The 20,819-nt window shown below is 27.3% G+C and overlaps 2 protein-coding genes across 2 annotated transcripts; one reads left to right on the top strand and one right to left on the bottom strand.

The window, feature by feature from the left end:
• Positions 1-678: 678 nt before the first annotated feature.
• LOC128954472 (uncharacterized) lies at positions 679-4,988 on the bottom strand. The gene is made up of 3 exons (XM_054300054.1): positions 3,556-4,988; positions 2,794-3,485; positions 679-1,960 (listed from the first exon to the last, which is right to left on the bottom strand). The coding sequence occupies exons 1-3, from the start codon at positions 4,864-4,866 to the stop codon at positions 679-681; spliced, it is 3,285 nt and encodes a 1,094-aa protein (XP_054156029.1). The 5' UTR covers positions 4,867-4,988.
• A 3,404-nt stretch (positions 4,989-8,392) lies between these two features.
• On the top strand, positions 8,393-15,428 carry LOC128954483 (putative RNA exonuclease pqe-1). Its single transcript, XM_054300066.1, has 6 exons — positions 8,393-9,772; positions 10,801-11,025; positions 11,200-11,490; positions 13,875-14,603; positions 14,686-15,061; positions 15,129-15,428. Exons 1-6 carry the CDS (start codon positions 8,687-8,689, stop codon positions 15,218-15,220), a joined length of 2,799 nt encoding a protein of 932 aa, XP_054156041.1. The 5' UTR covers positions 8,393-8,686; the 3' UTR covers positions 15,221-15,428.
• Positions 15,429-20,819: the final 5,391 nt, after the last annotated feature.

A 20,819-nucleotide genomic window follows, 5' to 3' on the forward strand; every position in this document is an offset into this window, starting at 1 on the left:
AACAAATAATGCATATATATATATTATATAGTAAAGCAATTTATAGTGATTTTTTTTAAAAAATAAAAAAAACCTACTGTTAATCAATCAATGATAACAAAAATTATCGACAAATTTTTTTTTGTATGAATTTTCTATGAGTGATATATATATATATATATATAAACAAAACAATAGATGAAAAATATATGAAATTAAAAGTTAATAATAATAATAATTAATTAGTTTTTTTTGTTGTTGAAAAACTAAAATCATTATATTTTGTATATGTTTTGCATATATATAGTATATATATATATATATATATATATATATATATATATATATATCCAGTATTCATATATGATAATTGAGATAACAATAATTGTCGAAATAATATTAGAAATAATAATAATAAGAGAGAGAAAAAAAACTAAATTACATAATAATAATAATAAGTAATATAAATATAATGTTTAAAAAAAATTAAATAAATATTTAAATTAGATATACTGTATATGCAATAACATATACAAAAAAAATATACACAAAAATGTTGTATTTTAAGCAACGAAAAAAAAATTTTTTTTACCGCAATTACGATAATAATAATAATAAGTTATAAATAATATTTTTTATAATAATAATAATAATAATAATAATTAAATAATAATAACTTAAATTCAATGAATGAATGAATTATTTGATTTTTTTGACAATAATTTCGTCTTCAATGCTATTATTGTTGTTATTATTATTATTATTATACTGTCGGCGCCGTAACGTCTGTGACCGCAATCGTTTCGTATGATTATTATTATTATTATTACTAGTATTGTTATTATCGGCGACGACAGCAAACTTTCTTTTCATGGCCGCCGCCGAACCTCTAGTCTCTAGTCCGCCGATTCGGGTAATAAGTACGGGCTGTTCGGTGATGACGACCGCAGATTTTTGTTGCTGTTGTTGTTGTCGTTTGTTGATTAGTGGTGGCATCGGTGGCAACAAATCCTTGTCACTGTTGCTGCTGCTGTTGCTGTTGCGGACCTCATTAATGATCACAATGTCCTCTTGAGAAGCGGCGACGACAGCGACCCGCTGTTGCTTATGGTTGTCGGTAAGTAGGCCTTTATCGGTAATGTTGTTGTTGTTGTTGTTTGACCGTAGATTACGACCAGGGCTAATGGTTACCGCTGCTGCCAACGGTGACGATATAGCCGTAGCCGCAGCTCGTCTATCACTTTTGCGGCGACCAATCGTTGTATTGTTGTTGCTATTGCTTTTGTCGTAGAGTACGGGCGGCGATCGGGGCACTGTTTGTGATGGTAGTGCCGCCGCCGCCGCCAGAACCGGTACCTTCTGTACCATAATTTTGTCTTCAACTATTTCGTGTTGCATTTGTTTAACACTACCACCGATGATGGCGGCGGCGGTGGTGGTGACAACTGTTTCGTTGTTGTTGTTGCTGTTGTTGCTGTTGTTCAACACTATTGTCTTCAACTTTGTTGACTTTATATCGGAACCGATGCTATTATTTTTAGTCGTAGTGGTCGTTGTCGACTCCGATATGGCTATCTGTTTGGTAATAGCCGGAGGAGACGGCGTTGTGGTAGTAGTGGTGGTGGTGGTGGCGGCGGTAATGACCAAACATTGGCCCAAACAGTCGACTCGTTGACAGTCTAAACAAACGGTAGTCGTCGGCGGCGGCGGTACCGATCGATGGTCTTCAACAATCAGTTCGCTGTTAATCGATTTGATGTCGTCGTCCTCCTGGTCATCGTCGGCGACGTCGACGTTGTCCTCATTATCATCGTTACAATTACTTGTTGTCGCCGTTTCCGATCGTTGGCCACCAAACTCGGAACCTTCGTTAACACTGGACATGTTGTCGTCGCCGACAATCGACTCTTCATCCGAATCGCGGCAACTGTGACCCCATTCGGGTTCAACTATTTCCAGACAACACGGACACCGCATTATCCTATAGTTTATTAAATAAATAAATTAAAAAAATAAAATAAAATTTAATTTATATTTTTTTTGTTGATATAATTTATATAAAAAAAGTTAGAAAAAAGTAATTAAATAAAAAGCAATTTTTTGTTTTGTTTTTTTTTGTTAGTGTTGTTGTAATTTAATGTTAATATATAGAAAAATTAAACAAAAAAAATATATTTATTTTATTTTGTTTTTTTTGTCTCTCTTTCTCTCTCTCTCTCTCTCTCTCTCTCTTTCTTTCTCTGTATAGTATAAATGATATGTTTTTTATTTGACTCACAATAATAATAATAATAATTACTTCAAACAAACAAAAAATAATAAATACTATACGGTATAATAGATATATCTTTTTAAAAAAAAAATATTATTAATTGTGAAATAAATAAATAAAAAAAAACAATTCAATTAAAAAAACAATTCAATTAATCTAACAAACAAACAAACAAACAGAAAAACATTTATATAATTAAAAACAATATAATAATAACTTTTATATAATAAAAGCTAAATAATTATTTAGGATAACTAACCTATATATATAGTTATAGTTACTAAATTAATAATAAGTTAACTAATAGTTAACTAATAGTTAAATAAAAAAAATTAAAAAATACTCAAATTAACAGATTAGCACAAAAAAACTAATAATAATAATAATAATCGGAAAAAAATTATGAAAAAAAGTACTATTAGTTATATAAAAAGTGTATATTAATAAAAAACTTATAATAATTTAGTTTTTTTTTAAAAATATCGGGAAATAAAAATAATAATATCGGGAAACAAAAAACAAACAAAAAAATCAGTCAATACTTGGACACTTCGATATCGATGCCCCGACAGTGCTTCTTAACCAAACGGGACTTCCAATTGAGTCCGGTTTCCAATCGCCGATATCTGTCCAATCGTTGGCGCCGATTGAACGAATATTCATGACTTTCGCTTCGGGGACCCCACATCTTATCGATGCCGGCAAACCCGGTATTCGATCGGGTAATCCTAGTGTTGCCCAATTTGTTTGCCTGTTGTAGGGCACCGGCAGCCGCCGCTGCAGCGGCCAATGCATCCCGTATGGACTGGACACGATTGCAGTGTTGTTCGACCCGTAGATTCAAATTGAATATCTGTATATAGTTCAGGGGCTGTCTATCACTCGATACCCATACCCGTTGACCCATCGGTGACGACAACTCGAAAGCTTCACCGTATGAATCCATTTCCTGTACCAATTCGTCCCGTTGTTGTCGTTGTAGATCCTCCTGAGATCGTTGTTGCCGATACTTGTCCTCTTCGACACTCAGCCGGGACTTATCCGACATCAAACGTTTGTGTAGTTTTTCCAAATCCGATTGTAGCCGATGTCTGAGTGCCATATCGGCCGGTAAGTTGGCCTTAAATTTCTGTAAACGTTCGTTGTATTGTTGCGCTTCCCGATACCATCGGATCTTACGTTCACTGAGAGCCTGACGTAAATCGGGACCCGTTTTTAGCGGCTCTCGTATTAACTGTTAGTTTTTTGGAAAAACAATTAAAAAAAAATAAATAATCGGTAATTACTATTGTGTTTTCGGTTACCTTAAAGTTGGCCAACAATATTCGACCCTGTTCATCGGTTTCGGGTTTGCCAATACGGCTAACTTTCCTCAGTGGCCACTGCTGGAAGAGTTGGCGCGTAGTTTTCGTCTGGCGTTCCCGATCGGGAATCAGATTCAGATATTTGAAAAACATCCGATCGTCCATACAGTCGGACTCGACATCGTCGTCGGGTAACACCATCAGCGACATAGATGACGGCTGCGCAGCTGCCGATGAAGTTGTGGCCAAACCACTAGTGGATGATGATGAAGGCGTTGTGTGACTGATACTACTATTATTAGTATTGCGGGGTCGAGTGGACACTACGATTGTCGTTGTTGTTGTTGATGACGACGACGACATCAATCGAGAGGTGACCGCCGGTGATGACAACCCGCTGTGACCCGTATGATGAGTGGTGGTGGTGGCCAACGGCTGCCAGAGTCGCAGTTTTGTTGGCGACGACGACAATGATTGCGATGATTGTGACGATGAGTATAAAGACGAAGACTTTGGTGTAGCCGTAGTTGTTGTCTGTGACAAACAAAACGGCGGCATAGATATCGATTGTCCTCCACTACTACTACTATTACCGCTACCGCCGCCGCCAATAGTAATAGTGGTGGTGGCCGTAGGTTTCGACGACGGCTTATTCAGTACCACATAATGTGTGGACTGTTTGGTAATAATGTTGTGGTGTTGTTGTTGTTGTTGTTGCGGTCGCTGCGGGTTAGCGTCCGATGAGATACTGGACGACACACAACACGGACTGAAACACTTTGGCTTCGGTGGCGCCGCTGTAGAGGACGACACCGCCGCCGATGATAATAAACTCGGGGTCAAACCCGAACCACCACCAGTACTGCCGCCGCCGCCTCCGACCACCACTACGTTAACATTATTTTCTTTAATAAGAATATTCTGCGAGTTTTCCGCATTGATAAACTTCGGCGAACCGGGCGGTGTGGCCACTGGCCGGTGTACGCCAATATGTTGTCGGCTGCTGTTGCGTGCGGTTGTGTTGGTAGTGGTCACCGAAGTCGTCGTATTGGTTGCCGATTGGCGACGTTGACCGCCGCCGCCGCCGACAGCAGCAGCGGCTCTATAGACGGCTGACCCGTTGTTGTCCGTCGTCGACGACAAGGAGTCCCTACGTCTACGACCACTACCACTACCAGTCCATCGATGGCTATCGTCGAAGACTACTATGTCTTCCTCCTCATCGTCGTCGTCCTCTTCGTCCACTTCGTTGTCGTCATCGATAACTATGGTCACCACACCCGACGAGTTGGTCTCCACTATACGGCTCATTGTGTGCACCAAATAGATTGGTTGACAATAGTATAGATAGTTATGATATATATATATATAGAGAGAGAGAGCCTATGATATACACACACAGTGTGTGTGTGTGTGTGTAGTGTATGTATGTATGTATCGTATAGTATGTATGTGTTTGGTGTGTATGTGTTTAGTACAGTATAACTACTATTACTATTACTACTACTACTGTACTATAGAGTGCTTATGGGTATCGCCTGTATGTTTCAAACATACAGTTTCAATGCTAGCTATGATAGACGGCTCCACTATGTATGTGTAGGTTGTTTTATGTGTGTGTGTGTGTGTGTGTGTGTTGACGTATGTATGTATGCGAGTAAGTGGGGGGATAAACAGTGGGTGTACTGTACTATAGTTAGAAAGAGAGAGAGGGAGAGAGGGCTTTACCCCTCCCCCCGACTTTCCCGCCCCGTGTCTAAACACACAGTACAGTACAACCCGATAATTATTGCTATGATGTTTAGAAAACTTTTATWTATATATATAGATTGTGTACTTTATATATCAGTATAAGTTAAGTACTAATACAGCGTTCAATTGTTATGTTAAATAGGTATATAAAATTCTATATGTAAGTGTGTGTGTGTGTATGTGTGTGTGTATGTATGTATGTATGTATGTATGTATGTATGTATGTATGTATGTRTGTGTGTRTGTRTGTGTGTGTGTGTGTGTGTGTGTGTGTGTGTGTWTGTGTGTGTGTATGTATGTGTGTGTGTATGTGTGTGTGTGTGTGTGTGTGTGTGTGTGTGTGTATGTATGTATGTGTGTGTGTGTGTGTGTGTGTGTGTATGTATGTGTGTGTGTATGTATGTATGTATGTATGTATGTGTGTGTATATGAATGTATATGTGTATGTATGTATGTGTGTGTGTGTGTGTGTGTGTGTGTGTGTGTATGTATGTGTATGTGTGTATGTATGTATGTGTGTGTGTGTATGTATGTGTGTATGTGTGTGGTTGTGTCTAGGTTAGATTATTGGACGCATTTTATGGATAGCTATCTATTAAATAAAATTATTGAGATAACGTACTGTCAGTTTTGGTAAACATTTTTTTAATATAATTAAGTTTTACGTTATATTTGTAATATTCTATTATTATTAGGGGTTCGAAATGTTTAGGGAATGTCTATTCCTTCTCAAAATAAAATAAAATAAAAATTTTGTTTACAATATTATTAAAATTTTACAATTAATTTACAGCATTAACTACAGGATTTATCTGTACATTAATGTTATTAGTATTATTTATTTAATAGCAAAAAAAAAATTTTACCCTAGATTATTTTAAACGTAAATTATTATTTATTTATTTTTAAACTGGGCATATTAACTAATTTTATTATTAGAAAAAATAATTTAATGATTACACTTTAAAATAAAAATTAAAAAATATATATTTTTTTTAAAAAAACAATATTTTGCTAATCTGTTTTTATCTAATTTTGTTTTTTTAGAAATTAATTGAATTAATTAAATAGTACTAAAAATTACTAAAAAAAAAATAAATTATTATAAAAATAATTTATTTTTATTAAAAGAAAAAAATCTATATTTTCCAGAATCTTCCCATTAATTTTCCCAAAACATTCCCTCAACACTACACATAAAACACGAGTTGTAAACACAATATATTTACTAATAATATACAGTCTATTGTAATCAGGGTTTTTAGTAGAGACTATACATGTGGTAAAATACTGTAACGTAACTAGCGTTGCCAGCTAAAAAATAGTAAATACTATATATTTTATAAATCATATATTAATCATTATTTAAGAGCTCTAAATCCTTTATTTATTATAATTTATTATTATTATTATTATTATTATTTATTAATCTGTAAAAATAAACTAAATTATAAATATAGTAAATAAATTAAAAATATTTATTTAATTATATTCACAAAAATTTATTATATAACTATTTTATTATATAATACCTTTATTATACAGTATTATTTTAATAAAATAATATATTATAATTTTAATAAGATATTCTAATTAAAATAAATTTATTAAAATTCCTTTATATATAAAATCAATTTTATATTCAATCGGACACAAAACATTATTATAATATATAACATTAGTATTAGTATTATCAATAAAATTAACATTATTTTTAACAATTGATAATTTATGTATTAAATAAAAATTATTATAATTAAGATATTGAGCTTTAATTAAATACTCAGATAAACATGAAATTTTATATTTATTATTACATATTTGATGTTCCATTTCTAAGAAATCAATAGCCACTTCGAATGTAAGTTTATTAATCATATATATATATCAGTATATTAATAATAAAAATTTTTAAAAACAAACTTAATATCCTTAAAAAACTAAAATAAATAAAATATTAATTATTAAAACTAATAAAATTAAAACTATTAAATAAATAAAATAACGTACTTTGAAACAACAATTATAAAAAATAAATTATAAAAATCTTGTTTACATAATTGATTATATTATATAAATATAAAATAAAAATAATTGATTATTATTATCACAATTTTTTAAAAAATTAATTGTTATTATGTTAAATGTTATAAAAATAATTTTATTAATTAAAAATATTATCATAAAATCTTACTCTAAATATTTAATTTTTATTATTTAAAAATAAAATCACATTTTAATTAAGATTTAAATGTTTTTAATAATTTCTTTAATAAACATTATTTAAAATAAATTTTAGATAATTATTTAAAAAATTATTAATTTATAACTGCTTATGAATTAATTGATATTTAAAAACTGTAGTTATTAATTTTTAAATTATTAGATTTTTTAAAAAAAAATTTGTAATACTTTTTGTTTAACCATTAAGTCAATGGATTATTTTTTAAAATTTATTTTTCATCTACATTGAATTATACCAGTCAGAGACAAGGTCTGATTTATAGTATATAAATAATAAATTTTTATAAAAAATAAGTGTAAATTTTGTTGTTGTTGGCAACACTATATAGTATACTGTGTATTAATAAGTCAATGCATTGATATATACTGTATGCTTGTATGCACTAATTGTATATGTGATGTCATTTTTACCTCTACATTGATACCACATCTGCTATTGGCTGAACCACCTCGTAGTGCTTTACTTAATACACTGATTGTAATACTCTATTGAATTAATAGACAAATAATAATAATAATAATAATTGAATTAAATTATTATTATTATTATTATCTATTAATTAAATTAAATTAATATATAATTTATTTATTTATTTATTTTTTTGTATAAAAAATACGAAACAAATTGTAAACAGTTTTTGATTTTTGTTTTTTTTTAATTATGTTTTGATTCGTTCAATGAGTGTATGATATATCGTTGTTGTTTACCGTCGGGTTGTTGTTGTTGTTGTTGTGGCCACTATAGTGATGGTCACTAGTAGTCACTATCACCGATAAGTGTGATGTCTTATTGTTGATGAATGACTTTGTTTTGTTGATATCATATACAGAGAGAGAGAGAGAGAGAGAGAGAGAGAGAGAGAGAGAGAGAGAGAGAGAGAGAGAGAAAGAAAGAGAGACTAAACTAAATTACAAGACATCACTAATACAAGAGATCGCTGGACTCACTCACTCACCCACTCACTCAAGAGTGGGTTAAAAGCTGATCCACACCCACACAATGCCATTAGACATTAACCACACACACACACACACACATAACCATTGATATATACATCCAATATTGAGTGATATTAGGATCAGCTGTTTGATTGATTGGCTAACACCACACCCACACACACCCGACACAACACCAATGTTGCCAACTTCGGGCTACTTTCGGGACATTACGTGTCCATATTTGCGTATGGGTTTGTGCGAACGCGGCCACTGTCACTATAGGCACGACCAGCGCTACGAAGTTGCGGCCAAAACAAAGCCGCCGCCGCCGCGTATCGGCAGCGGCTGTGGTGGCGGCGGCAGTCACTCATCGATAATACCCGATTACGTGCCGACACCAGTTGCCAAACTAAAGCTAACGTACAGTACGTATTCATCCGTACAGCCGACGACTGATTTGATGACCACAACAACGACCTCCACTACTACTACTGCGACTACATCTGTCACCGAAAAGTTGTCCAAAAAGACGTCGTCAAAGTTCAAGAATATCTACGAGAATATACCGGAGTATAAGCCGACACCGATTAGCCAATTGAAACGCCAGAATGTCGGCAAACAGTACGGCGACAGTGAACCACAATTTTCCGACTCCGATGACGACGCCAACGATGACAACGGTGTCAGTGATGCAGTTGTTGTCGTAAAGAAACCGAAGATAAAATCATCGGTGAGTTCATCGGACGAGTCGGTGATTAGCCAGAGATCGTCAAAGACGTCAAGTAAAACTAGTGATACTAACAGCAAATCAGATGGTGGTAAACAACTAAGAAATAATAATATTACCGACAATAGTATTAAGACAATCAAAGACAAGACAAACAATAGTTCCCATAATAATAATAATAATAAAGTTAACTCAAAAACAAAGTCATCGACAAAATCAAAATCAATTGATAGTAAAAATGGTGACAAAATTAGTGATAATAATAATAAAGTTAAGACAACTAAGACTAAGACTAGTTGTGTTGATAATCATAATATCTATGACTTTGATGACAACGATGACGACGACTATGACAGCAATGATGATCTGATCTCAAGTCTAAACAAAATTAGTGGACAAAACACTAGTAATAGTAATAATAATATTAAGCGAAAGAAATCGTTTGACGATTTGCTGTCATCGGCTGATGGCAACACTACTTCTTCTACTTCTTCCATATCGGCCAACAATGACAACAAAAAGATACGGATAGCCCACCAAAGCAGCCACCAAATGGTTAGCCTATTATTATTGTATTTGTGTGTCTATATGTATGTGTATGTGTGTATGTATGTATGTGTGTGTGTATGTATATATGTGTGTATGTGTGTTTTTATGTGTGTGTATGTGTGTATATATGTATGTACTGTATGTATGTGTGTGTGTATGTGTGTTTTTATGTGTGTGTATGTGTGTTTTTATGTGTGTGTATGTGTGTTTTTATGTGTGTGTGTGTGTGTGTTTTTTTATGTGTGTGTATGTGTGTTTTTATGTGTGTGTGTGTATGTGTGTTTTTATGTGTGTGTGTGTGTGTGTGTGTTTTTATGTGTGTGTATGTGTGTGTGTGTGTGTGATATGCTGATGACATTAAAATTTAAATATATAAAAAAAATTCTCAATAATATTATACTTATTAATTTTTTATAGTTATTTATTTATAATTTTTAATACTAAACAATTAAGTTTACTGTAGTTTATATATAAATGATATATTTTATTTAGTTTACCGTGGTTATATTTTATATTATTTAAATTTAAAAAAATATATTTATTATCTAGTTGATATATTTTTTTTAAATAATAATAATAATTAGCTATCTTATATTTTTCTAAGCTCTATATACAGTATATAATAGCTTATCGAAAATTATATATTTTAATAACATATATTTTAAAGAAAAATATATTTTAACTTTTAATTATAATTATTATTATTAGTTAGTAGTTAGTAGTATTGAATATCCAGTCATATGAAAAAATAGTATTTCAATTACTAATATATATATATATTTTTTTTTAAAAACAACAAACATTTCAATAGCTAAATGTAATTTAAATTTTTTTCTTATTTTTTACTAATGATTCATGAAATGAGATATTAATTATAATAATTAATTATATTTTAGGCTATCTATCACTTTATGTATGTATTTTGTTGTGCATAGCATTTAAAATGCAATAATTTATTTTAAATTTTAGTTGAAATTATTAACTGTTTTTTTTGCCATTAATTACCGTAAATTTTTTATGTGTATTATTGTTAGACATCGACATCACTAGCGAATCGGCCGAAAAAAGGTTTACGACTGACGCCGGCACAGGTAATGCAACAGAGATTTGCCATTCAGGCCAACAAAAAAACTTTGAGCACCAGTTCCTCCTACTCCTCCTCCTCATCGACTACTTCATTGTCATCATTATCATCCACTACTACTACTACTACAACAAGTGATAGCAATACTACTACTACTACTTCTACAGTCAAATCGGTATTTTTTGTTTGTGTTTTAAAAAATAAAAAAGTTTTTTATGGGTTTAAATAACTTTTTTTCCCCCAAAAAAAACTTATTAATATTTTTTTTAAAAAGTTTTTTTATAAATTGATTTTTTTTTCTCTCTATCTCTCTGTCTCTGTCTCTCTCTCTCTCTCTCTCTCCCTAAAGAAACTCAACGCCAGTACTACCGTCGGTGGTAAGACCCGCGTAGCTCACCGGCCCGTGACTACTACTAACAATAAAGTGATGGCCAAAAGCGAAACGACAAGTTCTACGGTAGCGGCCAGTCCTGGCGGCGGCGGCAAGAAACGGATAGCACACACGCCTAGTACGGCCAAAAGGCCGATGATTATCGGCGGCGTCGGCAATAAAATACCGGCCAAATTGCGTCAATTATATCTGAATAAGTTTATCGACGAATATCTGGTCTATTTGGCCGAAGAGGAAGCATTCAAAAGAGTGATTAAAATTTATTTATTTTTTAATTTATTTGTTTTTTTTGTTTATTTTTAATATATATATATATATATATATATATATATATATATATATAACTAATAAATTGTTTACCAGTAAATTAATTACTAAAATAATGATTAATTAATACTAAATGTCTAGTAGTAGTAGTAGTAGTAGTTATGATAGTTTAGTAGAAAAATTTAATACTATTTTTTAATTAAATAACTTAAATTAAATTAACTTAAATTAAGTTAATTATTATTAAACATACTGTATATTATATTTATATATATATTACCGGTAAATATATTTAGTATATGCAGTAATATAATAATAATTTATATATATATACAATATATGATTCATACATACCTACTGTGCATTTAAACTATAATAATTTGTTTTTATAAAAAAATATATATAAATTTAATGATTTTAAAATTTTTAAAAATTTTCAAAAACATAAGGTATGACATATCATATATACTGTATATTTACACGTGTCGTTACATTTATTATTAATAATAATAAGTCATTGATTTATTTTATTTTTTTTAATTATTATATTGAAACAAAAGTTTTTTGTCTTTTCAAAAAAAACAAAAATTAATTGATAGGTTTAAAAATAGTTTATTTTATTGTTTAAATATATATATATATAATATAAATCTAATTTATAATGTTTTGTGTGTGTGTTTTTTTGTTGTTATCTATTGTTGTTAATTGATAAACCAAACAAAGGGGGAATAATATATATATATACAGTATATATACTGTATATAATATGATTTTTTTTGTTATATTTAAAACAATAATTTTTTAGTTGTATTATAAAAAAATTTTTCTACATATATATGATGACAGCGAGGCTAACATAAGGTTTTTTATTTGTTTTAGTACATTATATACATATATATATATACTATATATATATATATATATACTATTATATATATTTATGACATGTTTAGTATATTTATTATTATTATTATTAATATTTAATATACATTATAAATAATAGTTATACTTGTTTTGTGTTGTAATATGAATTCATTGGTATTTAATAGGCAGTCATTTGACTAAAAAAAAATATTATTATTTTATATATATATTTTTTTGTTTCAATTATAATTTATTAGTTATTTTGTGTGAGTGTGTGTGTGTGTGTRTGTGTGTGTGTGTGTGTTTGAAGTGTTGATATTGTCATTGGGGATTAGGGGGAGATGGGGGGAGGGAAGGGGTGACAAATAAATACAAATTGTATATTAATATATATTATTTAAAAATTTATTTACATATATAAATTATATATATATATAGTATTTAATATATAATTTTTATTTTATAATTAAATTCATATCAATGTTAATAAGGTTTATAAGAGGATATATATATATATATTGATAAAAATATATTGTTGTTTATACAGCGCTTAAAAAAAAGTTTTAAAAAAAGTGTTTTCAATAGTTTTTTTTTATCTAAAATAATAATAATAATAATAATAATTTTTTTTTATTGTTTTGAAATATTTTAGTTTTATTGTGTAAAGTCATTACTACGTATGTGTGTGTGTGTGTGTGTGTGTGTATGTATGTATGTATGTATGTATGTATGTGTATGTGTTTACTGTATATAAATGATAGTTTTAATTTATTATCATATAAAAAAAAAGTTATTAATTTAGAGGTCAATGAATAGCCATAAAAAATATATTAATTTATTTTTTATTTTATTTTATTGTTTGTTGACTAAACAGTTTACTCACTTTTTTTTTTTTATTTAGTTAGTTAGTTAGTTAAGTAGTATTTAATATAAATATTGTTAACATTTTATTGAATTTAATTGAATTTTGAATTTATTAATATAATGATAATATATATACTGTATATATAAAGTTATATTATTTTGTTTATTATTATTATTGAAAAGTAAAGTTTTATTATTATAAAGTTTTTATTTATTTATTAACAACAAATATATATAAATATATATATAATTATTTAGATTTTTATTAATAATTTTTAAGATCTCAATAATTAGTTGCAACTTTTTGTGTGTATTTTATATTGAATTTTATTGTGAATTTTATTTTATTTTTTTTGAAAATAACTTTTATTTTAATTTAATTTTATTGTATTTTATATGCGATAGTATCTAATCTGACAAAAAAAATATATGATATATACATATACTGTATATTTATTAAAATTAAATTTTAATAATAACTATAGTTCCTTACGATAGTTAGTTTTTTATCTGTGTGTGTGTGTGTGTGTGTGTGTTAGCTAACTGTCCCACTAACTAACTAAACCATAATATCATCAACAAAATAATAATAATAATAATAATAACTTAATGTTTTGTGAATAATGTCTGCCATACAGGGATTACTCAGCGAAAAGATGTTATACGATCGGAGCAAATCCGAGTCCATCTATAAAGTGTTGTCCGTACACGAGGTCAAGAAAATACGTAATGAAGCCCAACTGTCCCAACCGACTACCGGCACCGGCAACAAATTGATGACCACTACCGCCGACAACAAAAAGTTAGGCAATACACTGGTCTCGCACGAAGCCATACTGAACGGCAAGATTACGGGTACATTCAGTGTCGAACGCCGGCCGAAATCGTTGACCGCCGACGACCTGACCGATCTCGAGCTCTATCGTATGCTCGAACCGTACGTACTATCGGAACAATCGCTGGCCGACTATGGCTATCCCCGGCAAAACCCCGACAAACGTGGATCGGCTATACTGCCGAAGATTACGACAAAAATTTTGAATAACTACTCGACCCAGATGCGTACCTGTGCCCGTTGCCAGAAAATGTATACTGTCCAGGACGATGATGACGAGATGCCCAGCCGACGGGAAACCTGTATCTATCATTGGGGTCGGCTGTGGAACGAGCGATTCAATCGGGCCATTGAACGAAAGTATTCGTGTTGTAAACTGGACGCCGGTTCGAGTGGTTGTACCAGTAATGCCTACCATATTGTCGACGGTTTCGATAGGCCCGACTATTGCGACGGTTATGTACGGACGTTGCCGTTGAAACCGCCGCCGCAGTCCAACTATTACGGTATCTATGGTCTCGATTGCGAAATGGTATGTTTGGTTTTGTTTGTGTGAAATTGATTGATTGGTTGTATAGTTAATGTTTGTTTGTCTGTCTCTACACCCCATCCAGTGCTATACAACCCATGGACTCGAGCTAACCCGTGTAACCATTGTCAATGCCAAACAGCAGACCATCTACGAATCGTTGGTAAAGCCAACAAATCCCATACTAGACTATAACAGCAAGTTTTCGGGTATCAAAGAATCAGATCTACGTAATGTGACCACCCGTCTGACGGATGTCCAACGTCGGCTACAATCATTGTTCAACGATAAGACCATACTGATTGGCCATTCGTTGGACAGCGATCTGAAAGCCCTGAAACTAATACACCATACGGTTGTCGATACCGCTCAAGTTTTCCCCCATAAACGTGGTCTGCCATTCAAACGGGCCCTCCGGACCCTTACGGCCGAGTTTCTCCATAAGATTATCCAAGACGACGGTTAGTATTTTTTTCGGGTTATGTATTGCTATTTAAAACTAACGTTTTGTTGTCCACACACACACAGTTGATGGTCACGACAGCAAAGAGGACGCAACAGCAGCTCTCAAACTGATGCTCTGGAAAGTAGCCGAAGATCTCAAACGATACAAACGATAGTATCGTTTCGTGTCGTGTCATATGTTTTAAGACATACACCACAACTTCTTCACACACACACACACACACACACACAGCGTGTCTTCAATAAAAAAAACATTGATTTAAGTGATTATATCATTTGACTATCACCTGAATAGGATCTACTAATTAATTAATTATTATTATTAGTTACTAATTATTTTTGTTTGTTTTTTTCTTTAAAAAATAAGTGATCAATTGATTTGCATTTATATATATATATATATATATATCGTATATTGTTTTTCAGTTATATATGTCTCTGATTTTGTATATTTTTTTTAATTTAAATAATTACCCGTATATTGTTGTGTTTGAGTGGTATATATATATACATTATATTGTTATTATTACGGGTAATATACTAAATTGTAACCTAACCTACTCTACCTGTATATTGCATGTAAATGTTATTAATTATTTATATTTAAATTTATATATTTATATAAATAGATTGCAAACATAATTATTAAAAACACATTACAGATTGTATTAAAAAAAATTATTATTATTATAAATAGCAATTAATTTATATACAAATTTCAAAAAATATATATATATTTATATATACTTATAATAATAATTTTAATAATATTATCATTATTACTATTGTATTAAACTATTATATTAATATTTTTAAAAAAAAATATTTAAATAATATTTTTTCTATTGAAATGCTTGATATGATGACAATGTTGATAATGATGTTAAAAACATATATATATATAATATATTTTTAATGATAAAAATGATATGATTCATACAAAAACAAACTATAATATGCATGTGTGTGTGTGTGATCTATGAGTTTATTTTAGCTACCAGTCCCCCCCCCCATTTCCCTACCATACAGCCCCCCAGACAGCTGTTAATTATAAATAATTATATTTGTTAATAATATTGTTTTAAGGCCAACGTTTAGTAAATTTTATACATGTATAATAATTTATGATACAAATTTATAAATATATATATATATATACTAATTTATTTTTAATTATTTAAAATATATGTATACTTGAGATAAATACATAGAGAGATATGACCATGATGTTTTTATTTTTTATTTGAATTAATATTACATTGATAAGTTATTTATTTGACAGTGTGTGTTAGTTAAACATTGAAAATTGAATTAAAACAAACTGTTATATTAATTAATTAATTATATAATTATAATAATTATAAACATCCTAACAATTGATTATTTATAAATTAATAATTGAAAACAACAACAAAATTTATGTCTATTAACTAATTAATGCATTTAATTATAATTTAATTTTTTAAAATTTAATTTATATATATATATATATATAAATTATACATAAATCTATATCTAAATATTTATATATTTTTTAATAATAATAATAATAAAATGATGATTATATTACCAGTTGTTTGTGTGTTTTTATATTTTTTAATTTAATTTAATTTAATTTTTTTTGCTAACCAATAAAAATTGTGATTAAAAATTAAAAATAATTTTAGTCTCAGGAAAAAACATATTGATTTTATTTATTGATTTTGTTGTTGTAAATGATATTAAATTTATTAAAAATATATATATATAAGTTACCAAAAAAATATATATAAAAAAAATAAAAACAGATTTAATATCTGGGAAAATGTTTAGCTAAGCATTTAATTATAATTTTTTTATATTATATATGAATTTATGATTAAAATAAATATAATTTTTTTTTACATTTCATTTATATTAAAACATTATTTAATATTATTTTTCTATTGATTTTATTTAAAGTATTAAACTAACAAAAAATAAATATTGTTTTTAAAAAACATTTATTTAATATTTAATAATAATAAAAGTAATTGATTTTTTAAAAATATATATATACTGTATATTTATAGTATATTTTTGTTGTTGAAAAGTTTACTTTAAGATTAAAAAAAAATTTAGTTTTAAAAACTAATAAATAAAATAAATTTCAAAAATAAAATAATTTTCTTGTAATGCATTTTACTCTCTTAAGTATTAACTTAATGTTTATTTAATATTTATATATATTTTTACTGTATATATATATATATTCAATCATATTATATTATAGTTTATATATAAACTATTATATAATATCTATTAAAATATTATTATTATTATTATTTCAAGTGTTTATTCATAATTATTGAGTTCATTGTTAATTATTAGACAAAGAAATTTATTAACAAAAAAATATTAACAAAAAAAATCCTTATAAAGTAATACTGTATTTACGTAAACATAGTATTATTATTATTATTATTATTGCCAAACAATAGATAACTACTTATATATACTAAAAAAATGTTTATCACATGAAATACTACTGTATATACAGTATAATATATAATATACAGGTAATTGATATTTAATTTTTTAAATTATTTGATATATATATATATATATATATATTATTTGTTAGCTAAGGTTATATTAGGCTTAATATTAGTGTATTTTTTAATAAAAATAAATTTATGTGTAATAATTTTATTGTTTTTTGAAGCATACAAAACAACTTTTTTTTTTTGTTTAAATACTATAATTTTTAACTAAATTTATATTTCATATTAAAATACAATTTTTGTTGTTGTTGAGTAAATATATATTAATATCTGTATAAATATAATAGAAATAATTTTGTTTTGTTTCTCAATAATGTATTAATTATTATTATTATTAATATAAAAACATATTAAACATAACAAACAAACAAATAATTATATATATATATATATATATATATATATATATATTAAACTAATTAATTTATAACTTATTTATTTATTTATTATATATATGTGTATGTTTTTTATTGGCTAATAAATTGCACAATAATTTATTTATTTTTCAAAATATTTATTATATATATTTATTTATTTAGAGTATTATTTACTATAATATTTGTCAATAGTATGTGAAATCAATATTTTAATAATAATATTATATATCAACGAAAAAAAAATATATTTAAATATTATTGCAAACAAACCTATTGTGAAATTTATATTATTATTATTATGTTATTTATTACATATACATATTGTGTACAAATTAATATATATTTTATAAAAAAATTAATAATAATAATAATAATTTAAATTGCAATTATATATTTTTGCACTATAAATGATTTTACATAAATTATATATATTTTTAAATTTATTTAATAATTTTTTTATATATAAAAATCAATACAATAAAAAATAATATCCTAATTAACTTTTTTATGTTTCATATATATATATATATATAAATTTATATATATATATGTATATATTCATTACAATAAATATTTACTGTATATTATATTTTTGAAACAAAGAAACAAAAAAAATAAGTCATTATTTTTTTGCTAATCATTTTAGACATGACTGATATTACTATTATTATTATTATGTTTTTATAATAATAATAATAATAATAAAATTGTTATCAATTGATTCATTTTATTATTTGTTTTATTTGTTTTTGCTTTTGAGTATTTATCATATTTATCATATCTTTTATTTATATATATATATATACATATATATACATATCATATATATACTGTATATTTATTATTGAATAGCTATAGAATAATACAATAACATAACGTATAAAAAAATAAAGTTATGAAACAATTAACAATTGATATGAAACCTGTATATTAATAGTAATAAATTTATATATATATATATAAATAGCAATACAAAAAAAACATACATCTAATTAATTAATTATAACTAAAAAACAAATATATATTATTATTATTTTTTTGTTGATTAATTGAGACCATACTGTATGTATGTACAGTATATGTATGATATAGACTATCAATTAATAGGATAAACGGTATTAATATTAATATTTTTATTGTAACTAATATTATTTGATAAATAAATATTAATATCATTATTACTACAATTATATTATTGTGTAATATTTTATTTTTTTACTGTATATGAAAACATTGATGAAAAAAACATATATGACTTAACTTGTTATTTGAATTGAAATATCTGAAATAACAATTATATATATATATATATATATATATATATATATTATATATACCTGTATATTATAGTTAATATAGTTAAAATAATAAATAATTTTTATTAAAAAATATTTAGTAATAGTATTAAATTATGAAATTTTTAAAAATATTTTTTTGTTGAAATATGTAAAATAAATTAAATAAAAAATAATAATTAATTTTATTTAATAAATTATTTAAAAAATTCAAATAAATATGGTTTTCAATGCTTTAGAAAAAACAAAATATATTTATTTATTATTTAATTATTATTATTAAAACTATTTTTTTTGTTTATTAATCATTAATATATAAAAACATATTTATACAAACAAAAATTTCCAGGGTAATTATTAATATATACATTATATATATATATATATATATATATATATATATATATAAATTTATATCATGCAATATACTGATTAATAATAATAAAAATATAATAATTTTGTGCTTAAATAGGCAACAATTTTTGTTATTTTTTAATTTTGTTAATCAATTTTTTTTGGTTTGTTTCTAGAAAAATAAAATTATTATATAATATACTGTATATATATATACAGATTAATAACTTATGATATATTATATAATATTATATTACTATTAGTATATACTGTATGTTATCTATTGATAAATTTTCAATATTATATTTTTTAAGTGTCAAAGTCTATCACCACAACTATATCGATATAATAACAACAACAACAAAAACTGTTGATTAAAATATTTTGTATTTTTGTTGATAAAAAAAGCAAACAAAATAAAAACGACTTTTTTTAATGATATTTTGTTTTTTTTAACTTTATTTCATTTATTATTAGTTAATACTGTAGTATATTATAGAGACTGATATATAGAGTGAATACCTCTATATATCATAAATATATATATGATATATCTATGACATACAGTATATATTAAATGTGAAATTTTTGTTGACTATAATTTCAGACTAAATTTGATGAAAAATGATATACGACTATTAATAAGCAATTTATTGTTGTTGTTGTAGTTATTGATACAGTAGTTGTTGACTATGCTGTAGACACGTACACACACACACACACATACATACATACACATACATACACACACACACACACACACACACACACATACATACACATACACACACACACACATACACACATACACACATACATACACATACATACACACACACACACACACACACAYACACACATACACACATACACACACATACACACATACACACATACACACACATACACACATACACACATACATACACATACATACACACACACACACACACACACATACATACATACACACACATACACATACACACACATACACATACACATACACATACACATACACATACACATACACATACACATACACATACACATACACATACACATACACATACACATACACATACACATACACATACACATACACATACACATACACATACACATACACATACACATACACACACGTACACCTGTTTTTTGTGTATACCAGTGCGCAAACCAGTTACACGCCTATACCAATGGGAA

The sequence above is a fragment of the Oppia nitens genome, unplaced genomic scaffold (genome assembly GCF_028296485.1).
Source record: "Oppia nitens isolate AA-2021 unplaced genomic scaffold, nextdenovo-longstitch-racon4-pilon3 scaffold27_pilon_pilon_pilon, whole genome shotgun sequence".
Classification (NCBI taxonomy): Eukaryota; Metazoa; Arthropoda; class Arachnida; order Sarcoptiformes; family Oppiidae; genus Oppia; species Oppia nitens.